This window comes from Herpailurus yagouaroundi, unplaced genomic scaffold, assembly GCF_014898765.1.
Source record: "Herpailurus yagouaroundi ecotype Mexico unplaced genomic scaffold, PumYag 29, whole genome shotgun sequence".
NCBI lineage: Eukaryota > Metazoa > Chordata > Mammalia > Carnivora > Felidae > Herpailurus > Herpailurus yagouaroundi.
In genome coordinates this window covers 65,572,782-65,600,222 of record NW_024412377.1, presented here as the reverse complement: position 1 = coordinate 65,600,222, position 27,441 = coordinate 65,572,782, and the positions used below count along the sequence as shown (strand labels likewise).

Below are 27,441 nucleotides of genomic sequence, written 5' to 3'. Positions count from 1 at the left end.
TTCCTTTTCTAATTCTCTAAGTTATAAAGTTAGGTTGTTGATTTGAGAGCTTTCTTGTTTTTTTAGTGTATAGCTAAAAACTCTCCCCATCAGCACCTCTTGCTGTATCCCTAAGTTTTGGTATGTTGTGTGTTTATTTTCGTTTGTCTCTATGTATTTTCTAATTCCCCTTGTGATCACTTCTTTGATCTACTGGTTAAGAGTGTGTTGTTTACACAAATTTGTGAACTTTCATTTTACTGGTTATTTTTCTAACTTCACCCAGTTGTGGTTGGAGAAGATACTCTGTACGATATATATCATTTTAAGTCTACTGGGACATAACTTATGTACAGAAAACCCTAAAGATTCCCCTCCCACCCACACAAAAAAACCTGTTAGAACTATCAAATGAATTCAACAAAGTAGCAGGACAGAAAATCAATACACAGATTTCAGTTGGGTTTCTTTACACTACAATAAGCAATCTAAAAAGGAAATTAAGAAATAATTATATTTACAATAATATTAAAAAGAATAAAATATTAGAAATTTACTTAACCAAGGAGGTGAGAGACTTGTACAATGAAAACTATACAATGCTGGTGAAAGAAATTTAAAAAGATTTACATAAACGAACAGACATTAAGTTCATGGATTGGAAGACAATAGTGTTCAAATGTCAATACAGGGGTGCCTGGGTGGCTCAGTTGGTTAAGCATCCGACTCTTGATTTTGGCTCAAGTCATGATCTCACAGTCGTTGAGATCAAGCCCCAAGTTGGGCTCCACAATAACTGTGAAGCCTGCCTAAGATTCTCTCCCACTCTCCTGACCCTCCCCTGTGCACTTTCCCTCTCTCTAAAAAAGTCAATACTACTAAAGTGATATACAGATTTAAAGAAATACCTACTAAAATTCCAATGACTTTCTTTTTTGGTGGCAGAAATAGAAAAACCAATCCTAAAATTTACATGGAATCTCAAGGGACCCCAAAGAGCCAAAAGTCTTGGAAAAAAAAAAAAAAAGGAACAAAATTAGAGGATTCTCATCTCCTGATTTCAAAAGCTACAATAATCAAAACAGTGTGGTACTGGCACAGAGACAGACATATAGAGAGCCCAGAATTAAAACCTTACATGTGTGGCCAAATAATTTTTTAATAGTGATTTTATTTATTTATTTATTTATTTATTTATTTATTTATTCATTGTAAATGTTTATTTTTGAGAAGGGGAGAAAGAGAGAGGGAGAGCTTAAGTGGGGAGGGGTAGAAAGAGGAGGGGGACAGAGGATCCAAAGCAGGCTCAGCTCTGACAGCAGGGAACCCAATGCAGGGCTCAATCTCATGAGCCGTGAAATCATGATCCAAGCCAAAGTTGGGATGCTCAACCAACTGAGCCACCCAGGCGTCCCAATAAAGATTTTATTTTTAAGCAATCTCTATACCCAATGTGGGGCTCAAATTCACAATCCCAAGATCAAGAGGATCAAGAGTTGCATCCTCTACCCATTGAGCCAGCCAGGCACTCTTGGTCAGATGATTTCTGACATGGGTGCCAAGACCATTCAGTGAGGAAAGAACAGTCTTTTCAACAAATGGTACTGGAATACTGGATATCTGCATGCAAAAGAATGAAGCTGTACCCTTAACTCCGAAGATGAAGATGTATTTATATCTGTCTCCAGTTCCTGACACACAGCTCCTAAAACTCTTGTAAGTTCCAAAATGATAAGAGTACTAGCAACATCTTCCATTCTAATGTTTGGTCTTTGACCCTGGTTCCTGGCAGAGATCCTAAATCCCATGGAATTTCCTGGATGACAGCAGCATCTTTTGTTCTAACGAGGTGATCTCAGTGGGCTCCTGGATTGGTGCTGCTCACCACACAGACAAAGCCATGATTAGAAGCTTGAAATTTTCAACCCCACTCCCCATTCTCCAAGATAAGAGAGTGAAGCTGGAAATGGAATGAACAATTCATCATGCCTACATGATGAGCCTCCATAAAAACCTCAACAGAATGGGGTTCAGAGAGCTTCTGAGTTGGTGAACACATTAACACATTGAGAAGGCAATATAACCCAACTCTACAGACACAGAGCTCCTCAATTTAGGACGCTTCCAGACCTTGCCCTATGTATCTCTTCATCTGGCTAATCTTCTGTACCCTTTATTATATCCTTTGTAAGAAACCAGTAAACGAAAGTGTTTCCTGGAGTTCTGAGTACCATTCTAACAAATTACTAAACCCAAAGAGGAGATCATGGGAACCCCAATTATAGCTGGTCAGTATAGGTAACAGTCTGGGAGACTTGTGATTGGCATCTTAAAAGGGGCAGTCTTGTGGGACTGAGTCATTAACTTGTAGGATCTGATGCTAATTCCAGGTAGATAGTGTCAGAATTGAATTGAACTGAATCTAGAATTGCTTGATATCTGGAAACTCCATACATCTGATGTTAGAAGTGTGGTAAGTGTGGTAACAGTGTGAGAATTAAGAAGAAACACAGGAATGTGTTTACCTCTCTCATTTACCCAACACCAAATACAAAAATTAACTCAAAATGGATCCAAGACCTAAAATGAAATTCTTATAGAAAACAGGATGAAGGCTTCCCAACACTGGATTTGAAAATGATTTCTTGGATATGATACCAAAGACACAGGCTACAAAAGACAGACAAACTGGACTTCATAAAAAAGTTAAAAATTTGTGCATCAAAAGATATTACTGATAGAGGCAACACACACAATGGGTAGAAATATTTGCAAATCATGTATTTAATAAGGGATGATATCCAGAATAAACAGAGAATTCTTAAAACTCAACAACAACAAAAAAAACCTGATTCAAAAATGGGCAAAAACTTGAACAGACATTTCTCAAAAAAGATATGTAAGTGACCAATAAACACACAAAAAAACATCAACATCAAAATGCAAATCAAAACTATGAGCTTCACACCTAACTTCACACCTAACAGGATGGGTGCTATTAAAAAAACCAGAGGGGTACCTGGGTGGCTCAGCAGGTAAAGCATCCAACTTCAGCTCAGGTCATGATGTCACAGTTGAGTTTAAGCCCCACGTCAGGCGCTGTGCTCATAGGCCAGAGCCTGCTATGGACCCTCTGCCCCTCTCTCTCTCTCAAAAATAAATAAATATTAAAAACAAAAACAAAAACAGAAAATAACAAGTGCTGGTGAGGATAGAAATTAGAACCCTTGTGCACTGTTAGTGGTAAAGTAAAATGGTAAAAACCACTGTGGAAAACAGCATGTGTTCCTCAAAAAATTTAAATTATCATATGATACAGCAATTCCATTTCTGGGTATACACCAAAATAACAGAAAGCATAGTCTCAAAGAGATACTTGTACACTCATGTTCACAGCAACATTATTCAGAGTAACTAAAAGGTGGAAATAATCCAAGCGTCCATTGACAGATGAGTGGATAAGCAAAATGTGGCATATACATTCAATGTAATATTATTAAGCCTTCCAAAGGAAGGAAATCCTGCAATATCCTACATCATGGATGAACTCTGAATACACTACACTAAGGGAAACAGTCACAAAAAGACAAATACTGTATGGTTCTACTTATATGAAGTATCTGGAGTAGTCAAACTTATACAGACAGAACCGCGGTTGCCTGAAGCTACAGGAAGGGGAAAAAAAGGGGAGTTACTGTTTAATGGATACAGCAGTCCCCTCTTATTTGTGGTTTTCAGTTACCGGTAGTCAACTGCCATCTGGAAGCAAATGATCTTCCTTTTGATATGTCATCAGAAGGTTAACAGTAGTCTAATGAAACATCACAATGCCTACATCATTCATCTCACTTCATCTCATCACATACACACTTTATCATCTCACATCATTGTAAGAGTACAGTATAGTAAGATATTTTGAAAGAGATCACATTCACAAAACTTTTATTATAACATAGTTATAACTGTTCTACTTTATTAATCTCTTATGTTCCTAATTTATAAATTAAATTTTACTACAGGTATGTATATACAGGAAAAAAATAGTATATATATTTGGTGCTACCTGCAGTTTCAGGTATCCATTGGGGTCTTGGAATGTATTCCTCATGAATAAGAGGATATACAGTAGTTTACATAGTTACTGTATAGTTTCAGTTTTACAAGATAAAAAGATTTATGGAAAAGGATACTGGTGATGGATATGCAATACTATATTATATATTATAAATTTGCCATATATTATAAATTTATTTAAGATGGTAAATTTTATGTGTATTTTGCCACAATAAAAATGGGGGATAAAAAGATATTTGTAAAGTGTTGTGAGATGAGCTTGAACTTGTTTAAAAGGTTCTGAAGTACTGTCATCAGATTACTTTATTTTCTGGAAAAAAATAAATTACTTTCCAATAAATTCTTACTCTATGATGTATTCTTTAACACAATTCCACTTAAAAACAAACAAAAAACAATTTGGCCTTATTCAACCTTTCCGAAAGTGCATGCATTACTCAGAAGCAAGCAGAAAAGTTGGTTAGGGAGATGTGAGGGTATTATTTTTCTCTTCACAAGAAACATTATAAGGCATCAAACTTGACCAATCCTCCAAAAGTCATCTGAGAGTCTGGCCTTCCCTGTTTCCTCCCCATGCTCTGGTCGACAAAATCTGCCACTATGCAAATGTTTCAAAATAGCTTGAAATCACATTTCTAGAACTTGCCATGCATAAAATGTGTGTGTATGTACACATAATCCAATGTCAAGTCACAAAATGTTAATTTATCACTTCAATTTCAAAACATAGAATGTTCTAAGATTTAGATACAACTCTTAAGCACCTATGAGCCAAGCACTATAATATGTGCTTTGTACTGATTCTTACAACCCTGTACAGTTAGAAATATTAGAGTCATGCTGCAGATAATGGAAACTAAGGCCCAGGATTAACTGTCATACAGATCTCAAATGGCCAACCTCCTAATATGGAGCTCTTTCCCCTATACCATGCTGCATAGATGAGAATGTGGATAACTGGATTTTTTGTTTTCCCATTTCTCCTAAAAACTGGATGCTTAATGCTGTTGGGAAATACTTTAACAAAGAGAAAAAAACAAACATCAAGAACTACAACAGGGGCACTTGCGTGACTCAGTCAGTTGAGCATCCAACTCAGTTTCAGCTCACATCATGATTCAGCTCATGGTTCATAGGTTCAAGCCCTGAAATGGGCTTTGTGCTGATAGCTTGGGGCCTGCTTGCGATTCTCTCTCCCTGTCTCTCTGCACCCCCTCCTCAAAATAAACTTAAAAAAAAAAAAAAAAGAGCTACAACAAAAACCCTCTGGTTAAGAGAGATTTCTGGTGAATCACTCAATTCATTCAACAAATATTAATTCAGCATCTATCATGCATCAAGTACATCAAAGAAATCACAGTCCCAATCCCCAATAACTTTGTGGAGTAAAAAGACACATACATAACTGTATAATTATGACAATGACCATACACCAGTGGTAAACAAATCCTGAAGTCTTTCAGGGGCCTCAGGGAAGATACAAAGTTCTGAGCTGAAAATTAGCAGAAGAAAGTATTTGAGGACAAGGGGGGATTATATAGAGAGGCATAGAAGCATGAGAAAGAATGTTACATTAAGGGAACTAGAAAGTCCAGAAAGTATTAATGGAATAGAAAGGGAAGGGATATGGGGCACCTGGCTGGCTCAGTTCATACACATGCAACTAGAGCATACAACTCTTGATCTTGGGGTTGTGGGTTCAAGCCCCACTTTGGGTGTAGAGATTACTTAAAAATAAAATCTTTAAAAAAAGAGGGAGTAAGGTAGAATTATGGGATTGGACACTGAAGTATGGTTCAGATCATGAGATGCAAAGATTTCATGCAGTTCTAATCAATGCAAAGCAAATAAATTTTAAGAGAGTGACATGAAATGTTTGTTAGAAAGATTATTCTGGGGAGTGCCTGGGTGGCTCAGTTGGTTAAGCGACCCACTTCGGCTCAGGTCATGATTTCGTGGTTTGCGCGCCCCGTTGGGCTCTGTGCTGACAGCTCAGAGCCTGGAGCCTGCTCCGGGTACTATGTCTCCCTTTCTCTCTGCCCCTCGCCTACTCGAGCTCTGTTTCTCTGTCTCTCTCAAAAATAAATAAAGATTAAAAAAAAAAAAGGGGGGGGGGACGCCTGGGTGGCTCAGTTGGTTGGGTGTCCGACTTCGGCTCAGGTCATGATCTCACGGTCGGAGCCCGGCGTCGGGCTCTGTGCTATCAGTTCGAAGCCTGGAGCCTTCTTCGGATTCTGTGTCTCCCTCTCTCTCTGCCCCTCCCCCACTCACGCTCTGTCTCTCTATCAAATAAATGAATAAACATTAAAAAATTTAAAAAAAAAAAAAGAAAGATTATTCTGGAAAAACTAGGGAAGCTGTAATTGAAGAGGAGAGAGACTTGAAATTAAGGCCACCAGTATAACGTTACTGAAATAGTCCAAAAGAAAAATAAAGTGTTAAACTAGGGGAGAGGCAAGGCAGATAGAGTAGACGGTTAAGAGGAGTGGATATTTTGTGGGACTTTTTTTTTTAGTACTTCATTCCTTTTATTTATTTATTTTTTCTGAAGCATAGCTGACACACAATGTTACATTAGTTTGTGTGTAACATAGTGATTCAGTAAGTCTATACATTATCCTATGCTCACCACAAGTGTAGCTACCATCCATCACCATACAACTATACAACATACACTATACAACACTGTTACAATTCTAATGACTATATTCCCTATGCTGTACCTTTCATCCTCATATTTCTTTAACTCCAAAAGGAACTTATAAACACTAAAATACTTAAAAAAATTCTCCAGATATTTAGCATAAAGAGATTCTTCTCTTCAAAATATATCCCAAGACAGAAAATTTTTGAAATTTTTTTGGTGGAAAAAACCAAAGCCAACAAGCACCTCAGTGATTACAATAATTTCTGCTATTTATCACTTCTCACACACACTGTGGTTTAAAACACACACACACACAACTGGAAGCAGTTAACAACACACCTTCAATTTTATTACTTTACTATATTTTGCTGTTCATTTTAAGCAAAAATATTGGAGAAATGACAAGAGCTCCTGAATATGCGAAATGACTCTCAAATGGCCAAAAGAATATTGACAACATTAATCTTTATCAATATCCACCTCAAAGATTTGCTTCCAGAAGAATATCTGCAGTATAGGTAATCCTCCAATCAGAGTAGTATGATTTTATACTACTCTGCCAATAACACTAATATTCCTCAAATCACTTAGAGGAGTCCACAAACACTGATGCCCAGCCCATTCTGAAGAAATAACCCCAAACTTGAACACTTGAACCAACCTGTTCACAAATACCTGCACTTGTCACATAAAGATGTACTTAAAAAAAAAAAAAAAAAAGAGCCAGTAAGCACTAAAGCAGTTTGTCAAAAAGCTTCTAAGAAGATTTAACTGTGTTCTTGTACAGAAAGATTCAACATAAAGATGTCAATCACACCCCCATATTCATTTATGAACTTAATAAAATTTGAGTTTTGAAAAGTTGATTATAAGGTTCTTTAGGAAAAGCAAATAAGCAAGAAAATCTGGGAAAACCCTGAAAAAGAACAATGAGGGACACTAGCCCTCCAGATTAAAATATATTATAAGCCTCTGTATTATGAGTAGTACTGGCACACGTAAGACCAATGGAAAAAAGAAAATCCAGAAACAACACACCCAACTACATATAAAAATTTAGTACCGATAAAGGCAGCATCTCAAACAGTAAGGAAAAATAGTTTAAAAACATTTTTTTTAACATTTATTTATTTTTGAGAGACAGAGAGAGAAAGAACACAAGCAGGGGAGAGGCAGAGAGAGAGGGAGACACAGAATCCGAAGCAGGCTCCAGGCTCCAAGCTGTAAGCACAGAGCCTGATGTGGGGCTTGAACTCACAAACCATGAGATCATGACCTGAGCCGAAGTTGGATGCTTAACCGACTGAGCCACCCAGGCGATGCAGGAAAAATAGTTTTTTAAAAAAACAGACATTATTGGGGCACCTAGGTGGCTCAGTTGGTTGAGCGTCTGATGCTTGATTTCAGTTTAGGTCATGATCTCACGGTTCATGGGAATGAGCCCTGCACTGGGCTCCACGCTAAGTGTGGATTCTGCCTACAAATCTCTCACCCTCTGCCCTTACCACCCCCCTAAAATTAAACCAACAAATGAACAAAAATAAACATGTTTCAGGGGTGCCTGGGTGGCTCAGTTGGTTCAGATCCCACTCTCGATTTTGGCTCAGGTCATGAACTCACAGTTCATGGGACTGAACCCTGCGGCAGTGGGGCCTGCTTGGGATTCTTTCTCTCTTTCTCTTTCTGCCTCTTTCTTGCTCCATGTGCACACCCTCCCTCTCCTCAAAATAAATGAATAACTTAAAAAAAAAAAAAGGACATCATTTCTTAGAACAGTTCCAGGTTTACAGAAATATTGAAAGTACAGCCCTTCCCCTCAAAAAACCTTCTGTATGGCAATAAAACACAATATGCAAAGGAAAGACCTAGGAATAATATTTACAAGTTATTTCATGGACAAAGGTTAACATTCCTAATATATAGTTTTTAAAAATAGAGAAGGGGCAGGGACACCTAGGCGGCTCAGTCAGTGAAGTGTCCGACTCCAGCTCAGGTCGTGCTCTGGCTCGTGGGTTCGAGCCCCGTGATGGGTTCTGTGCTGACCACTTACTCAGAGCCTGGAGCCTGCTTCAAATTCTGTGTTTCCTTCTCTCTCTGCCTCTCCCCCACTTGCACTCTGTCTCACTCTGTCTCTCAAAAAAAAAAATAAATAAATGTAAAAAAAAAAATTTTTTTTATAAAAAAAATAGAGATGGGCGCCTGGGTGGCTTAGTTGGTTAAGCGGCTGACTTTGGCTCAGATTATGATCTCACAGTTTGTGAGTTTGAGCCCTACACTGGACTCTGTACTGACAGTTCAGAGCCTGGAGCCTGCTTCAGATTCTGTGTCTCCCTCTCTCTCTGCCCCTCCCCCGATCACGTTCTGTCTCTCTCAAAAGTAAACACATCATAAATACATCAATAGAAATAAATAGAGAATAAAAAGAAAAACAAACTAACAGAAAATTAAACTAAAACTATACTGAGTTTGCCTCATACACTGTTAGTAGGAGCACAAAATGGTCCAATCTTCATGGAGGAAAATTTGGCAATATCTAACAGTTACATATGCATATACATAAGCATTTAACCCTCTGACCCAGAAACCTTTCTAGGAATCTATCCCAGAGACACACTAGCAAAAAATAAAGTCACGAATAAGGCTACTTACTGCCCTACTATTTGTAACAGTAAGAGATGAGAAATAACCCAGATGTCCATCACCAAGGAGCTATCCATACAATAGAGCTAGCACACAGCTATGAATGAAAGAGAAAAAATTCCCTATAATGCTATGCAAGACTATCAGGAGGTATTAGATATAAAAATAAGATAGAAAAAAGTATGTAATGTATATTACTGTTTATCTTTTTTAAAAGGGGGAGCAATATATATACATATATATATACAGACACATGTATATATATATATATATACACACACACACACAGTACATTAAACAATGGAAAGATAAAGTTTTTAAAAGATTTTAAGTTTATCCTTCCTCTCTCTCTGCTCCTTTCCTGCTCATGTTCTGTCTCCTAAAAAAAAAAAAAAAAAATTAAAAAAAATTTTTAAGTTTATCTGTAGCAGAAAGGAACAAAGTATAAGAAAGGAATAGAAGTTCAATTTCTTTATAAAACATATTCATAAGTATATCTATGTTTACATTATATATTTATAATATATATTCATAACTATTTCCAAGACAATTTTTTTTTTTTAAGCAGGAGCAAGGGTGCCTGGGTGGCTCAGTCAGTTAAGTGTCTGACTCTTCAAAACAAAACAAAAAACGTCCAACTTGATTTCAGCTCAGGTCACGATCTCAGTTTAAGTGCGAGCCCCACATCGGGCTCCACACGGTGTGGAGACTGCCTGGGATTCTCTCTCCCTCCCTCTCTCTCTGCCCCTCCCCTGGTCACGCTCACACTCTCTCAAAATAAATAAATAAACTTAAAAAAACTTTTTTTAATTAAAAAAAAAAATGAAAAGCAGCAGCAATCCCTAAACATCAGAAGCTAAAATCAAATAAATGTACCTAGTTGGTGGCATAACAATATAAACTATCCCAAATGACTTTAAAACACTGACAATACATCCTGTAAAAACAGGGACTTAAATTATTTTACATAATCATATTGTTGTTGCTAGTATGAGTATTGCTATTTTGAGAAAGTTAAGCGCTGATTATGTCATAAAGCAAAGGAATAATCATGTTGTCTCATTAAGATGTTTCTGGCATGAAGAAAGAAGACAGAGAGGTAAGGTGTAGGGCTGAATTTGAATTGGTAGCCCTCAATCTGATCTGGAAATATCAAATTGTTTTATTATGAAGTAAATAAATACAAACATATTTGTGTGTCTGTGTATATATGTATTCTTAGTTCTGTCAACTAAAAAGTTCTAGACTAACCCAATAGCAATAAGCAGTCATAACTCTAAGACCTATAGCATCTAAATATTATTTCTTCCCCACCAAAAATGAGCTTTTTTAGAGAACTGGCTAATTCTAGATCTAGGCATAAATTCTAAAACCTACTCAAGATGAGTTTGAAACATCTTATGTCAGAAAGCCAAACAACTATCAAAAATTACTGGGACCATGGCAATAAGACAAAATTACTTAGGAACAAAAATACGAGGTTCTTACAAACTCAAAAGGAAAATCTCTTCTGTGTCTCTGAAAAAATAAATTGTGTAAATATTAGGATTTAGAAAAAGTCATCAGGGGACGTCTGAGTGGCTCAGTCGGTTGAGTGTCCAACTCTTGATTTGGGCTCGGGTCAAGATCCCAGGGCAGGTGGGATAGAGCCCAGGCCATGATCCCAGGATGGGGGGGCTCAAGTGGGGAGCCTGCTTGGGTTATATTCTTTCTCTCTCTTTCTGCCCCTCTCCCCTGATTGAATTCTCTCTTAAAAAAAAAAAAAAGTCATCAGGAATCAAACTAAAGAAACTCACAATTGTCAAGGATGGCACAATCTGAGCCTCAATAAGCACAATGGCAATAAGTTACAATACATTAAATATATTTAAATTCAAGAGTTCATACCAATACTCAATTTTTTAAAAACCTCACTGGTTACTTTTGGAGGATGCTAGGAAATCAACTCATTATTTAAAAACTACTAAATAACTGAAAGCATCAAATGCTTATCCTGACTTTACATATACTATATAACTCAGTGTAACTAAACAGATGAGGGAATATATCTTTATACAGGAATCCCTATTAATAAATGAAGAAATGAGAGAATTAGGATGTCTTCATTTTGTATGTCAAAAGGCTAAGTAAAAGCTAATGAAATATATTAATATTAAGCTTGTGGAAAATGTGTTTAAGGATACTAACACTGGTCCCAACCTGTCTGTGGTTTGGGGTTGTTATCTGTCTTATAAAGCAAAGTAGAGGGTCTGTCTTCTGGGAATACAAAGTCATCTTCTCCTTTGAAAAAGCCTCCTACACAGTTGGCTTTGGCATCTTCTGGGAATAGGGAGGCAAACTAAGGCCTCATAAGTCTGGGTTTTCAGCCAAGGTAGAGAGAGAAGACAGTGCTCATAACCAGAAAGTCCAGAGCTGGATGGATGTAGTACCTCCAGGACTCATTACCATTTACCCAGCCTGGGCTTTATGATAGTCATAGAAGGGGATTCATTAACAATAAAATAATAAGTTTCAAGAAAAGAAAAAGGATACTAACACTGTAAGCTAAATTTGAATTTTTTTAAATTTATTCCGAGAGAAAAGAGAGAGAGAGAGAGAGAGAGAGAGAGAGAGAGCAGTTACATGTGAGGGCGGGACAGAGAGAGGGAGAGAAAGAATCCCAAGCAGGCTCCTCGCTAACATTAAGGACTCAAGGCTCGAATCCAAGAACAGCAAGATCATGACCTGAGTCAAAACCAAGAGCTGGACGCTCAACCAACTGAGCCACCCAGGTGCCCCTAAATTTGAATTTTTAAGTGAAGAAATTCTACAAAGTTTTATTGTCAACACTTTTAATTCTCAAATTGCAGGTTTAATTCTGTACATTTGAATAATAAAAGACAAGTCTTCTGTATGTAAAATCTTTTCTATATCTTCTTTAAAAGGACTTTTACGGGGCGCCTGGGTGGCGCAGTCGGTTGAGCGTCCGACTTCAGCCAGGTCACGATCTCGCGGTCCGTGAGTTCGAGCCCCGCGTCAGGCTCTGGGCTGATGGCTCAGAGCCTGGAGCCTGTTTCCGATTCTGTGTCTCCCTCTCTCTCTGCCCCTCCCCCGTTCATGCTCTGTCTCTCTCTGTCCCAAAGATAAATAAATGTTGAAAAAAAAAATTAAAAAAAAAAGAAAATATTACATTTGCTTACATTAAAAAATTACAAAACTTAAAAAAATAAATAAATAAATAAATAAATAAATAAAAGGACTTTTACTCCTTCAAGTATATTTTGGGTTAATTGGCAAGTGTTTCTTATCTACTAACTTCCAAGTTTTAAAAGGGACAACAGTTTTGCAAATTCTCAAGTCCACCCTTTATTAAATACTCCCCAGAAAAATAAACAGAAATAGAAGAGAACATGTGAAAAATTGAACATTCTCCAGGATTGGGTGGAAGCCTGCCCCTTTTATGTCCTGGGATAGGACAGAACATGATCAGAGTCCATTTGGGCTGGGAGAGGTTTGGGCAGTTAGAAAGGAGCTCTCCCTCCTCTGAGTGCTGAGGGTGTGCTGGCCACTGTAAGACTGAAGTCACTGGCTGGCACTGACCCTGAGCCTTGGGACTACTTTTCCAGCTTCTGGAGGTGATGTGTGGCACTGAGGGGCCTGGGTCCACACAGTACCTATGCATCAGGCATTTTACATGCATTGTCTCATTTAATCCTTTTAAGAACTCAAAATACCCTTTCATGATAAGAACTTAAACTAGGAACAGAAGGGAGCTTCCTCACACTAATAAAGTACATGTGAAAAAAACTCTCAGCTGAAATGATAATGTGAAAGACAATGCTTTCCCCTTAAGATAAAGAACAAGAAGATAAGAATGTCTGCTCTAGGGGCATCTGGGTGGCTCAGTCGGTTGGGCGTCTGACTCAGTTTCGGCTCAGGTCATGATCTCACAGTTGGTGGGTTCAAGCCCCACATCAGGCTCTGTGCTGATGGTGCAGAGCCTGCTTGGGATTCTTTCTCTCTGGCTCTCTCTGCCCCTCCCACACTCTCTCTCTTAAAATAAACTAAAAATAATAATAATAATAATAATAATAATAATAATAATAAAGAATGTCTGCTCTTGTCACTTATATTCAACATTTTACAGGGAAATTAAGCAAGGTAAAAAAAGGGGGGGGGGATCCAGACTGTAAAGAAGTAAACCTTTTTTCACAGATAATATGATCTTGTATATAAGAAATCCCAAGAAATCTACAAAAAAAATAATAGAATAATGAGTTCAATAAGGTTGCAGGATACAAGATCAACATATAAAAATCAATTCTACTTCTAAACACTAGCAATGAACAATCTAAAAATAAAACAGTTCCTTTCACAGAACCATCAAAAACAGTAAAATATTTACGAATAAATTTAACAAAAAAAGTGCAAGACTTGTACACAAAAAACTATAAAACATCACTGAGAAAGACTAAAGAAAAAAAAAAAGACTCCCCATGGTCATGGATTAGAAGACTTAAGGGGCACCTGGGTGGCTCAGTCGGTTAAGCCTCTGACTTCAAGTCAGGTCATGATCTCATGGCTGGTGAGTCTGAGCCCCATGTTGGGCTCTGTGTTGACAACTCAAGAGTCTGGAGCATGTTTCAGATTCTGCCTCCATCTCTCTCTGCCCCTCCCCCATTCACGCTGTCTCTCTCTCTCAAATACAAATAAAACCATTTTTTTAAAGCCTTAATTTTTTTTAAGATGGCAATAATCTCCATATTTATCTACAGACTAAACAGCAATCCCTATCAAAATTCAGCTGCCTTTTTTTTTTTTTTTGCAGAAATTGACAAGGTGATTCTAACAATTTGGAAATTAAAGAGACCCAGAATAGCCAAAATAAATCTGAAAAAGAACAAAGTTGGAGGACTCACATTTCCTAATTTCGTACTTACAACTACAATGGTCAAGACAGTGTGGTACTAGCATAAGAATACAGATCAAAGGAATAGAAATGAAAGTCCAGAAATAAATCTGTAATTACGGCTGACTGATTTTTCAACAGGGGTTCCAAGGTCGTTCAACAGGAAAAGAATAGTCTTTTAAATAAATGGTGCCAGAAAAACTGAACACCCACATGCAACAGAATGAAATAGAACCCTTACCTCACATCTGTTAACTAAAAACAGATCAGACCTTATATATGTAAAACACCAAAAGATACAGATAGGACACCAAATGGACAAGCAACAAAAGGTAAAACAAATAAATCAGGTTCCATCAAAATTTAAAACTTCAATAAACACCATCAAGAAAGTGAAGACAACCCACAGAATGGAGAGTATTTTTGCCAATGATATATCTGATAAAAGACTTGTATCAGAATATATAAAGAACTCTTACAACCCAAAAGCCATGTAACCCAACTTAAAAAACGGGCAAAGAATCCGAATAGATATTTCTCCAAGACGACTGACATATGACCAATAAGCACATGAAAAATGCTCATCATGTTAGTCATTAGGGAAATGCAAATCAAAATAATGAGATACTACGTCACACTTAACAAGATGGCTACAAAGATGGATGATTAACAAATGTTAGTGAGGGGGCGCCTGGGTGGCTCTTTCTGTTGAGCGTCCGACTTCGGCTCATGCCATGATCTCACGGTTCATGAGTTCGAGCCCCACATTGGGCTCTGGGCTGACAGCTCAGCTCTGTGCTGACAGCTCAGAGCCTGGAGCCTGCTTCAGATTCTGTGTCTCCCTCTCTCTCTGCCCCTAACCCACTCGCGTTCTGTCTCTCTCTCAAAAATGAATAAACATTAAAAAAATTTTTTTTAATAAAAAAATAAAAAAGAAAAAACAAATGCTAGTGAGGATGTGGAGAAACTGGAACCCTCACACAATACTGGTGAGGAAAATGGTGTAGCTGCTTAGGAAAAACTGTTTGGCAATTTCTCAAAAAGTTAAACAGAGTTACCATGTGACCCAGATATTCTACTATTAGGAGAAATGAAAACATGTCCACACAAATATTTGTATATATTCATAGCAGCATTAGCAGTAATAGCTAAAATGTAGAAGCAAGCCAAATGCCCATTGAATGCATAAACAAATGTAGTTTATTCACACAATGGACTATTATTCAGCCATAAAAAGGAATGAAGTACCAATACAGGCCACAACATTGATGAACCTTGTGACTGCTAATGGGCACAGGTTTCTTTTGGGGATGATAAAAATGTTGTAAATAGTGGTAATGGTTGCACAACTCTGTAAATATACTAATTGTGTATTTTAAAAGGGTTAATTTATGGTATGTGAATTATAGCTCAATAAAACTGTTATAAAACAAAAAGATCCCAAAAGATCAAACTAGAAAACTATTAGTAATGATCATAAAACATTAAGAGATTAAAGATCCAAAATCTTAAGATAAATGTATAGAATTCAATAGCATTTCTATTAGTAACCATTTAGAAATAAAGAAATGTTCTATTCATAAGGGACCAAAACTATAAAATACCTAGGAATAAATTTAATAAGGAACAATATAAGATTTATTTTATTTTTTTAAATATGAAATTTATTGTCAAATTGGTTTCCATACAACACCCAGTGCTCATCCCAACAGGTGCCCTCCTCAATACCCATCACTCACCCTCCCCTCCCTCCCACCCCCCATCAACCCTCAGTTTGTTCTCAGTGTTTAAGGGTCTCTTATGTTTTGGCTCCCTCCCTCTCTAACCTTGTTTGTTTTTTTTTTTTCCTTCCCATCCCCCATGGTCTTCTGTTAAGTTTCTCAGGATCCACCTAAGAGTGAAAACATATGGTATCTGTCTTTCTCTGTATGACTTACTTCACTTAGCATAACACTCTCCAGTTCCATCCACGTTGCTACAAAAGGCCATATTTCATTCTTTCTCATTGCCATGTAGTATTCCATTGTGTATATAAACCACAATTTCTTTATCCATTCATCAGTTGATGGACATTTAGGCTCTTTCCATAATTTGGCTATTGTTGAAAGTGCTGCTATAAACATTGGGGTACAAGTGCCCCATGGCATCAGCACTCCTGTATCCCTTGGGTAAATTCCTAGCAGTGCTATTGCTGGGTCACAGAGTAGATCTATTTTTAATTTTTTGAGGAACCTCCACACTGTTTTCCAGAGTGGCTGCACCAGTTTGCATTCCCACCAACAGTGCAAGAGGGTTCCGGTTTCTCCATATCCTCTCCAGCATCTATAGTCTCCTGATTTGTTCATAAGGAACATATAAAATTTAGATAAAGAAAGTTACAAAAAATATTTTATTTTTAAGTTTACTTATTTATTTGGGGGGAAGGGGGTGGAGAATCCCAAGCAGGTTCTGCACTATCAGCACAGAGCCCAATGTGTGGCTTGATCACACAAACTGTGAGATCATGACCTGAGCCGAGATCAAGAGCCAGACACTTAACCAACTGAGCCACCCAGGCACCCCACAAAAAATATTTTAAAGGATATGTGATACATCTGAATAAAGAGATGTACATGTTCCTGAATGTCAACCAGTCCCAAATTAATATACATATATTATGCACTTCCAATAATCCCACAACTGCACAAAACGATTTTTAATTATTTTTGTATATATCATCTATAATCATATAAATTTTTGTATGTAAAATCATTTTTGTATACAAAAAAGCTTGCAAACACCACCAATAATTTTTTAAAAAATAGGGAAGGAGTCCTATCTTTCAGATATTAAAACTTAATATAAAGCCTATTGTTATTAATTAAGTAGTGGTACCAGCAGACAGGCTGGTGAAACAGAATACAGTATGATAAAAAGGACTGGGGGAAGGGATGGATTATTCAGCTAACCTATAATTTCTAGAAGAAAGTGAGCAGTTTAACAAATGAAAGTGAAAAGATAACAAAATCAGAGATAAAGGATAGATATCATGAAAAATATTTGCTATACATATACATGACCAATATCCCTTTTTATATAAAGAACTACAAATCAATAATAAAATGTCAAATAATCCAACAGCAAATGAACAAAGGATAGACAGGCAATTTACACAATAACTGTAAATAGCCATTAGAAGCTTAATCAGGAGTTTATGGAACAATGGAATTCAATAGTAAAATAAGCACTTTTATTCTGCAACCAACTTGGCCAGAAAGCAAACTCCCCATACCTGGAGACACCTGCTAGCTCTTAAAAAAATAGAGGCTCATAAGTCAGTTCTTGTCTCCAATGTTCCTTATTCTTTCTTATTAGAAATAGGTTAAAACAAGTGTTTGCATTAGCTATTCAAACTTGACTGAAAAACAAAACCAAAAATTACAAACACCACTACCACTACAAATGCAAATTAAAACGAGAAGCTTAAAAATTTTAACTGAATCCACAAAACTTCAAAAAGATACTATCCAGTGCTGGCAGTGGTGTGGGGAAACAGGCCCTCTCACATCCTCTTGGTCAGAGTGTGAACTGCCAAAACTCCCTAGAAAATAATCTACCGATAGCTATTAAAATGTACAAAGTACGTTTTGACCAAGTAACACATTTTTAGGATTCTGTTCTACAGAAATAAAAGCCCTACTATATCAGCAACATCCCCTACACCCATAACTACATCTCTGACCACTTCCTTCACCTTCATGTTCTCACTGAAACTTGGCTTTTCTCTGAAGATACTTCTTCTTCTGAAGCCTTCTCTCCCCCATTTTCTCTCTCATATCTGTAGGCATGGAAGTAAGATGCCTACATTTACTCATTCCCACTTTTGGAGATTCTTCTCTTTCTCCTTAAAAAGTCCACTTTTGGGGTGCCTGTGTGGCTCAGTTGGTTAAGTGACCAACTCTTTATTTCAGCTCAGGTCATGATCTCATGGTTTGGGAGTTCGAGCCTCATGTCAGGCTCTGTGCTGACAGCGTGGAACCTGCCTGGGATTCAGTCTCCCTCTCTCTCAGCCCCTCCCTCCCCTCCCTCCCTCCCTCCCTCTCTCTCTCTCTCAATAAATAACTTTTAAAAAGTCCACTTTTATGTAGAAGAGGTTAAGAGAATTATCATGAGTGATGATGTCCTGAATTAGAATCATAGTTTTGACTTCCTTTGCTGTGTTTGCTTTCTTAAAACTACCACATAGCAATTGTTATTGGCCCTATTCATTTACCTATACTTGAAAACAAATCAACACCTAAGGCTAGAGAGGCAGTGCCAGGTGGTAGGAAAGAAGAGAAAGAATCCAGAATTCTAATTCAAATCTAAGCTTGTCACTACTAACCTTAGGTAAATTACCTACAGATCTTAGTTTACTCGCCAATACCAGAACCTACACCATTTATTTTTTGAAAGGAATCAATGACACAATGAATCTAGAGCACTCTGGATAGAGTATGGTAGACCCCAGAACAACATGGATGGTGGGGGACCAAGCCCTATGCAGTTGAAAATCGAGACCTTTGGACTCCCCTAAATTTAACTAATAGCCTACTGTTGAAAAGAAACCTTATTGATAGCACAGCTGATTAACACATATTTTGTAGGTTTATATGCATTATATACTATATTCTTACAATAAAGTAAGCTAGGGGAAAGCAAATGTTATTAAGAAAATGATAGAAAATACATTTACAATACTGTACTGTACTTATTAAAAATAATCCACTTATAAGTTCAAATCCATGTTGTTCAAGAGTCAATTGTAAATGCTCAATAGATGTTTAAGTGACATTACTAACAAAAACACCTTCAAATCTCAAATTTTCTTATGTATTCTTGCTCTACAGATAATCTAAACAGTTTCAGGGCTTTAAATATTATCTACATGTAGATGATTTCCAAATTTGTATTGCTAGCCTAGATCATTCTCTTGCACTAAGTACTAATATATCCAGTTAGACATCTTCACTTAGATGTCTAATACAAACCTCAAACTTTACATAACCAAAACTGAGGTACTGACCTCACCCCACACCCAAATGTGCTCCTCCCATAGCCTTCCTTATCCCAGTTAATGACTCTTCCATTTCTAGTTACTTAGGTCAAAAATCTGAGATATCCTTAATTTCTCCCTCTCTCACTTAATATACAATCCCTTAGAAAATCATCCATTTTACCTTCAAAATATATTCCGAATCCAATTACTCCTCATGACTTCCTACTTCATCCTGGTCCAAGCAGTTATGCATCACTGCAAAAATCTCCTAATTGGTCTCCTTACTCCTCCCTTCTTTTTTTAAAATTTTTTTTAATGTTTTTATTTATTTTTGAAGGAGAGAGAGAGAGACAGAGCATAAGTGGGGGAGAAACAGAGAGAGGGAGACACGGAATCCGAAGCAGGCTCCTGGCTCTGAACTGTCAGCACAGAGCCTGACGCAGGGCTCAAACCCACGAACTGTGAGATCATGACCTGAGCCGAAGTCGGACGCCTAACCGACTGAGCCACCCAGGCACCCCATTACTCCTCCCTTCTCTTCCTTCAGGCTAACCTCAAGAAAACAGCTAGGGTAACCCTAATAAATCATAAATCCTGTCGTCACTACCTCTCATGCCTCACAAATCCTCTCATGTCTACCCAACTTGCTTCAGAGTTAAAGCCAAAATCCTTACAGTAGCCTCAAGGCCATCTGTGAACTAGCCCTGCCTTCAACTCTCTGACCCTAACTCCTACGATTTTCTTTCTTCTTTATTTTTTTAGAGAGATAGCACACAAGTGGGGAGAGGGCTAGAGGGGGAGGGAAGGAAAGAGGGGAAGAGAGAGAGAATACCCTAAACAGACCCCATGCTCAGCACAGTGTCTGATGCCATGAGCCTGGGATCACGACCTGAGCTGAAATCGACAGCCAGACGTTCAACTGAGCCACCTAGGCACCCCTCTCCTACTACTTTCTTCTTCCTTCTCTCAGCCACACTAGCCTCCTGGCCATTCCTGGACAAGGTCTCTTGACCCCATGCCTTAGGACTCTTGTATGCCCTATTCCCTCTATCTGGAATCCAAATCCACATTTGTTTAGTACTTCCTCCAGATTTTCACACAATTAACACACTCCCAGTGAGGTCATCCCTTGATAATCCTTTTTTTTTTTTATTTTTTTTTAATGTTTATTTATTATTGAGAGACAGAGAGGCACAGAGTGTGAGCAGGGGAGGGGACAAAGAGAGGGAGAGACACAGAATCCGAAACAGGCTCCAGGCTCTGAGCTATAAGCACAGAACCTGACTCGGGGCTCGAACTCACAAACTGTGAGATCATGACCTGAGCCGAAGTCGGTCGCCTAACCAACTGAACCACCCAGGTGCCCCGATAATCCTATTTAAAATTAAAACCCGGGGCACCTGGGTGGTTCATTTGGTTAAGCATCAGACTCTTGATATAGGCTCAGGAGTGATCTAAAGGTTGAGATCGTGCTGTGCTGAGTGTGGAGCCTGCCTATTCTCTCCCTCTTCCTCTGCCCTCCCCCTCTCAAAATAAATAAACTTAAAAAAAATTAAATTAAATGCCCTCCTCAAAATTCCGTATTTATTTCCCTCCACAGCATTTATAGCCACCTAACATACTATATATTTTATTTACTTTAACTCTTCTGTCTCCTCAACTAGAATGTGAGCTCCACAAGGGTAGGAATTATATTTAATTGTTGTATCCTGTGCCTAGATATTTAATCTAATTATATTTAACTGTTGTATACGTGCCTAGAACTATACTAATAAAAGCTGATTGAGAATTTTATATACAAGGATATTCACTATAGCGTTAGTTGTATGAAACCAACCTGACTGTCCCCCAATGTTTTAAAACCAACAAAGTATAGGGGCGCCTGGGTGGCTCAGTGGGTTGGGCGTCCGAATTTAGCTCAGGTCATGATGTCACACTCTGTGAGTTCGAGCCCCACATCGGGCTCTGTGCTGACAGCTCAGAGCCTGGAGCCTGCTTCAGACTCTGTGTTTCCCCCTCTCTCTGCCCCTCCCCTGCTCATGCTCTGTCTCAAAAATAAAGACATTTAAAAAAAATTTTTTTTAAACCCACAAAGTATTAACCTTAATAATGTTTAACATTCAAGTGCTTAATATTTGCTTTAGATCTATTAACATTTAATTACTGAAATAACCCCTATGAGGTAATACAGTAAGGGCATAGACAAGGAAACTAAGGCAGAAAGGTTAAGTAATTTGCCCAAGATCACAAAGCTAATACCTGGAGAAGCAGGATTCAAATTCAGATTGTCTTACTTCACAGCCAGTCTTCATGACAACCTACTATGCTGTACTGACTTTCAAAATTATAATACGATCCTACCTCTATTAAGACAAAGACAACAGACTCTCTTAACCAACGAGAATAGGTCACTTAAGGGTGGCTCAGTCGGTTAAGCGTCCAATTCGGCTCAGGTCATGATCTCACAGTTTGTGGATTCAAGCCCCACATCCGGCTCTGTGCTGACAGCTCAGAGCCTAGAACCTGCTTCAGATTCTGTGTCTCCCTCTCTCTCTGCCCCTCCCCTGCTCGTGTTCTGTCTCTATCTCTCAAAAATAAACGTTTAAAAACAAAAAAGGGAAATGGGTCCACTGGCATTCTTTGGAGCCTTTCTAGCATAAATCATATCCATAGACACAGATTTAATTTCTTGGAGTGCAAGAACTCCAAACACTTGCCAAGCAGAAAGGGCACAATACTGAATCTCAGTGATTTTTCCCAGAGTTATCTGTATACCTGTTTTGCCCTCACCTAAATGAACAGCTGTTTTTCAGCAACTTGACCCTATAGACCTTCCCCAAAGCATTTAATTGTCAGGTAAAGTTTTCAGATAAAAACTCTTGCACTGATATTTTATTGGTTTCTGTATATTTTTATGACAAATATAACCAGCACACAATGGTACGGAAGCAAACACAACTGTTAAGAGTACAACTCAACTGATGAAAGCAGAAATACTTGGGACATATTACAGAGAACATGTTAGGAAATGGAAGCCATCTGTTCCAACTAAACAGTCAAGGGTAAGTTAGCGTATACATTAAGCATGTATATCTGTATATGGAGAAGAAAAAGTATACAAAGACACACAACAAACTGGGAATGAGGAGGGGGAATGAGATGAGATTTAATTACCCTTTTAAACAATTTTACATTGCTGACTTGCAAAAAGTATGCACTATTTGGGAGATTTTTTTAAAGTAAAAAACAAAAATCAACGTGAATTGGGGAACAGTATCCCTATTTTATAGATGAGGAAAGATTTAAAAAAGTAGGAACATGCCCTAGGTCACAGAACTCATTAGAAGCTAAACTGAACAGCTAGTTCAGGTTTGCCCAAGTTTCCAAGCTCATGGCTTTCCTACAATACCAAATTTCCTGGCAAAAAGTTCAAATAGCTCACTCTATGATTTTTTAAAAATACATGAACAAAGAGCATCATATTACTCTTTTTCCTTTAGGTAATAAAGAGTAAGATGAAGCCAACGAGAGATTTTCAAAATGAATTATAAGCTTGATTCTACAGCCCAGAGTTCAGGCTTAACTTTCTATAATTTAAAAGAACAAAGATCAACCCTAATATTCATTTAAAAGGACAGAAATTTCTTATTCCTGTACAAAAGCAGAAAAGGATAATTTCTTCTTCCACTGGCCATGCATATAGCTCCTTTAATCCCTTCTCTGTCCAGGTCATCTTTCTCCAGGTGTTCAAACAGCAACCTAGAAGCAGTAAACCAAGGCACTAGAGGAGTCTGTTATATTTGGAATCTGTCCAGGTCATCTTTCTCCAGGTGTTCAAACAGCAACCTAGAAGCAGTAAACCAAGGCACTAGAGGAGTCTGTTATATTTGGAAATTTAGGGAAGTGGATTTCAATACCAGTAACCTTACCCATACCTGCATTAACTCTTACTAAAAAAAAAAAAAAAAAAAAAAAAAAAAATTTAATGTTTATTTTATTTTTGAGAGAGAGAGAGACACACACACACACAGAGCATGAGCAGAATCTGAAGCAGTCTCCAGGCTCCAAGCTGTCAGCACAGAGCCCGACGTTGGGCTCGAACTCACGAACCATGAGATCATGACCTGAGCCGAAGCGCTTAACCGAACAAGCCACGCAAGTGCCCCTGCATTAACTCTTCTTAAAACCTATTCTCTTCCATTTGGAACAGCTTGAAACAAATGTGTGCTTTATTCATAGTCAATTGGCTCCAAAATAAACAGGAGAAAAGGATAACTAGAAAAATCTAAGAAAACATCAAACAGACTGAGAAGGATGATAAATACACCCTAGGGAGTTCAGTCAAAACACATGTCACAAAAAAAGTGAAATAGAGGAAACCTAAGATTTCTAAAATATTTTACTTTTGCTAATTTCAATATATCAAATGAAACAACATACTGAGAACTAGTTCCCAGCAGTACCACCCTTTTCTGTCCTAACTCCTATGGATATTCCAAGCACACGCTCCATACTGTTAGTGAAGCAAACCTGAAACCTAGTATTAGCCCATTCTCTAGTTGAAAAAACCTGTGATGGCTCCCTATGTATACAGATTAAAATTTAATTCTGCACAGCTTTGAAAGGCCTTCAAAATCTGGCTCTAATTCACCTTTCCAATCTTTTTTTTCACTTCCAGATTTCTAAATCCATCACAGCAACACTCCACACTATTCCATCTTCATGCATTGCTCAATTTCCTCAGCTTTGAGCATCTTTCTGCCTACCACCTGTTGAAATTCTATTCCTCCTTCAAAATTAGCAAAGTACAGTGGAAAGAGCCCAGCCTTGAAGTCCAGACCCAGACCAATTAGATTTCTAATTCCATCTCCACTATTTAATAGCTTAATGAACTTAAGCAAATACTTCAATAGATGTGTTTCCTCACCGAGGAGCAGCCATATCATCTATGGCACTTTACAAGAATTAAGCACAATAGTTATAAACTATCTCGCACCATGCCTAAGGCATAATAAATACAAAAAATGCTTAACTACTAAGTCATCCTCCTCTCTTCTCTCCCTCCCACCTCCATCAATGTTCCTAACCTTCCCCTAATTCCCACAGCACTTTGTTTATACCATATTGCACTATGAGCACTAATATACTGCAGGATACTCATTGTTCATGTATGTGTATATATATATATGTATATGTATATGTATATGTATATGTATATGTATATGTGAGTGTGTATATGTGTATATATACACACACACACAGCTCCTCCAATAGGTTATACAAAAGGTGGTAACAGGTATGAATTGCTAAATTTCCATTTACAAAACGAATGGGGGTTAATTCCTTACAAAGTTATTAAGAGATTTTAAAAAGTTAAGGTATGTTAAATACCTAGTATAATGCTTGGCACCTAGTTAAGTTTCAAAGAATGTTTAATGGCAATTGAATGATGAACCTGATCCAGGAACTGTTTAAGGAACACATAAATGCAAAATGCATTTGCCTTAGTAAATCCAATTTCATAAAGCAATCTTTTTTTTTTTTTTAAGTAAGTTCTACACCCAACATGGGGCTTGAACTCATGACCCTGAGATCAGGAATTGCAGGCTCTACTGACTGGGCCAGTCAGGGACCCCTCATAAAGCAATTTTAATGTAGCTTTAATCTACTACTCACCTCTTACTGATTTAAATGTCCAATGAAGACAAAATGGAGGTACCTATGTACTTTACCTCAGAAATACTACCACACATTCATGTCTTGCCACTATGAGACTAAGTACATCATGACATATAACTCAAATCACCTCATAACACTTAATCCGGGAGCTTACCCCTAAAGCGTTGTAAGGGATAAGTTACATGGTTACCTTCCTACCCTCTACTAGGAAGAGGAAGCTGGTTGTCTGATGTTTACTCATTCTAATTTATATTGTCCTCAATTTCTTTACTCAAATCTCCAATCAAATGTCAACTATTTCTTTTTTTTTTTTAATTTTTTTTTAACGTTTATTTATTTTTGAGACAGAGAGAGACAGAGCATGAACAGGGGAGGAGCAGAGAGAGAGGGAGACACAGAATCTGAAACAGGCTCCAGGCTCTGAGCTGTCAGCACAGAGCCGGACGCGGGGCTAGAACTCACAGACCGTGAGATCATGACCTGAGCCGAAGTCGGACGCTTAACCGACCAAGCCACCCAGGCGCCCCAAATGTCAACTATTTCTACAATAGTTTTCCATTATACACTTCCAACCCACTGCTCAACTTAAAGAAAACCCACTTCAAAATTAATTATAGTGAAATCTAATCAAAGAAATTACAAAAAAGTAGTAATTTTTTTTTTTAAAAGACTTACTATCACAGCATTTGCATTCCACTCTCGGCTGTACACAGGTGGTACAGCACACAAGAGATCAGAAACGGTTTTGGAAAGAGGGATCTGGCTTTAAATCTGACACCACCACTTACTGGCTGTGTAACTGAAGTATGTTACTTCTTAAACCCCATGGCTCATCTGCGATACAGGGATTGTTAACACCATGAATCTCACAGCGTTGTTGTCTTAAATGAGATCATGCATGCTATGCATGTTTAGCACAGTACTTACAACATCATGAGTACTCAATAAATGGTATTTGAACTAGCTGTGCATAAGCACTAAGGTTCTTGGTAAATATTGCTGAATTAATGAATGTTTAACCCATTTTCTATTCGGGAATAAGTGTACCACTAACTTTAATTCTATCCTAAGTTAAATAATGATTAATAGGAGCAGTACCATTTAGCAACATTTCAGCTTACAAAGCCCTTCATATATCCATAAACTCATTTGATCTCCACAACATCCGTAGGGGGTAGACATTTTTAAGAGAAGTATTTTAGAAACAAGGAAACTGATATCCATTATAATGGTAATAAAGAGACAAGGTTACCCACCCTGGTGGGTACCCACCCAGATTCTCCAGGTCAGAGACAAGTGCTTAGTGCCAAAAGTTCTTAACACGACAACCACTAAAAGGAGGCAGATTTCTGCAAATTACCACCCACCTCAAGCACAGTCAATAACCGGAGTCCAGGAATAAGCCCAGGGTAATAAACCAAGTCAGAAGCCACTGATGACACTTACAATGTTGCATTGTTTCCTTACGTGGTGTCCTCCCACACCTTTAGGGCACGGGGGCCAGGTCTGCCCCCTCCCCCACCAGAGCGCCCAGTACAGGACCAGGCACCCAAGAGGCCATCAATAAATATTTGCAGAAATAGCATGGGATGCTGGTAGGTTTTCCAGAGACCCGAAACGAGGCCAACTCCTTGGTGGGGATTAAGCATCTCGGTAGATCTAGAGTCGATGGGCGGAGAAGGTCCGACGGGTAGCCGGACTGGGAAAGATAGTTGAGGACAGGTGCCGCTAAGGGAAACCAGGGAAGCTGACCCGCTGAAGGGAGAGGAGAGGGCCGCAGCCCTGGCTGGAAGGCCGGGGACCGACAGAGGTTCGGGGCCGGGAGCAGCAGGGCAGTTGGCGTCTGGGGGGAGGGGGCCGCCGCTGGTCTGAGAAGAATCTCGGGCCCAATCTGAGGAGGTTTCTGGGCTCCTCTAGGGGCCCATTCCCCAGCCCGTGGCGGCATGTGCTGCACCGAGTACTCGCTGCTACCTGAAACTGCAGCAGCTTCTCTGTCTGCTCCTGGGTTAGATCCCGCTCCTCAGGCGCCGCCATTTTGCCGCCGCCTCTACGCTTCTGACCCGTCCGCACCGTCACCCGCCGGAAGTGACCTCAGTAGCAACCACGTCCGCTCTGAACGGGCCGCCGGCGCGCAACTGCGCCTGCGCCTACTGGCGCAGCGTGAGGGTACCCGTGGTGACAGTTCCTGCCGTCAGAGGGCGCCACTCTCGGGCCAATACCGAACGCTTCCGGAAATTGCCGAGGGACTGTCGGTACCAGTCGCCCTTACGATTTAGGCGGCGAACAGACCTGCCAAACGGAGACCCAAAGACTTCTGAATAGATCGCGAAGAGCCGAGAGGTACCGAGTGCTCCTCGAGAAGCTGCGGAAATTACCGAACGCCAGTTGGCCGATTTCGCCTGCTTCTTAACCATCTTCCCACAGTCTCCAATATTCCTGAATATTTTTTAGGAGATTGTGCCGTTCGGAAGTATCGGCTGTTTGATGTCTGATTGCTTCCTTTACATTTCCAAAAGC

At 38.7% G+C, this 27,441-nt stretch overlaps 1 protein-coding gene across 2 annotated transcripts in view; it reads right to left on the bottom strand.

Annotated features, from left to right (window-relative positions):
* Positions 1 to 27,019, bottom strand: part of FAF2 (Fas associated factor family member 2) — an 81,276-nt gene extending 54,257 nt beyond the window's left edge. The window contains exon 1 of one of the 2 annotated variants that reach the window (XR_005781606.1): positions 26,896 to 27,019. Coding sequence is in view for 1 of the 2 variants with exons in the window: in XM_040445787.1 (XP_040301721.1) it covers positions 26,896 to 26,958 (63 nt within the window). In the remaining variant the exon portion in view is untranslated. The remainder of the gene's footprint in view (positions 1 to 26,895) is intronic. The other variant, XM_040445787.1, reaches the window with a different exon arrangement.
* Between the last annotated feature and the right edge of the window lie 422 nt (positions 27,020 to 27,441).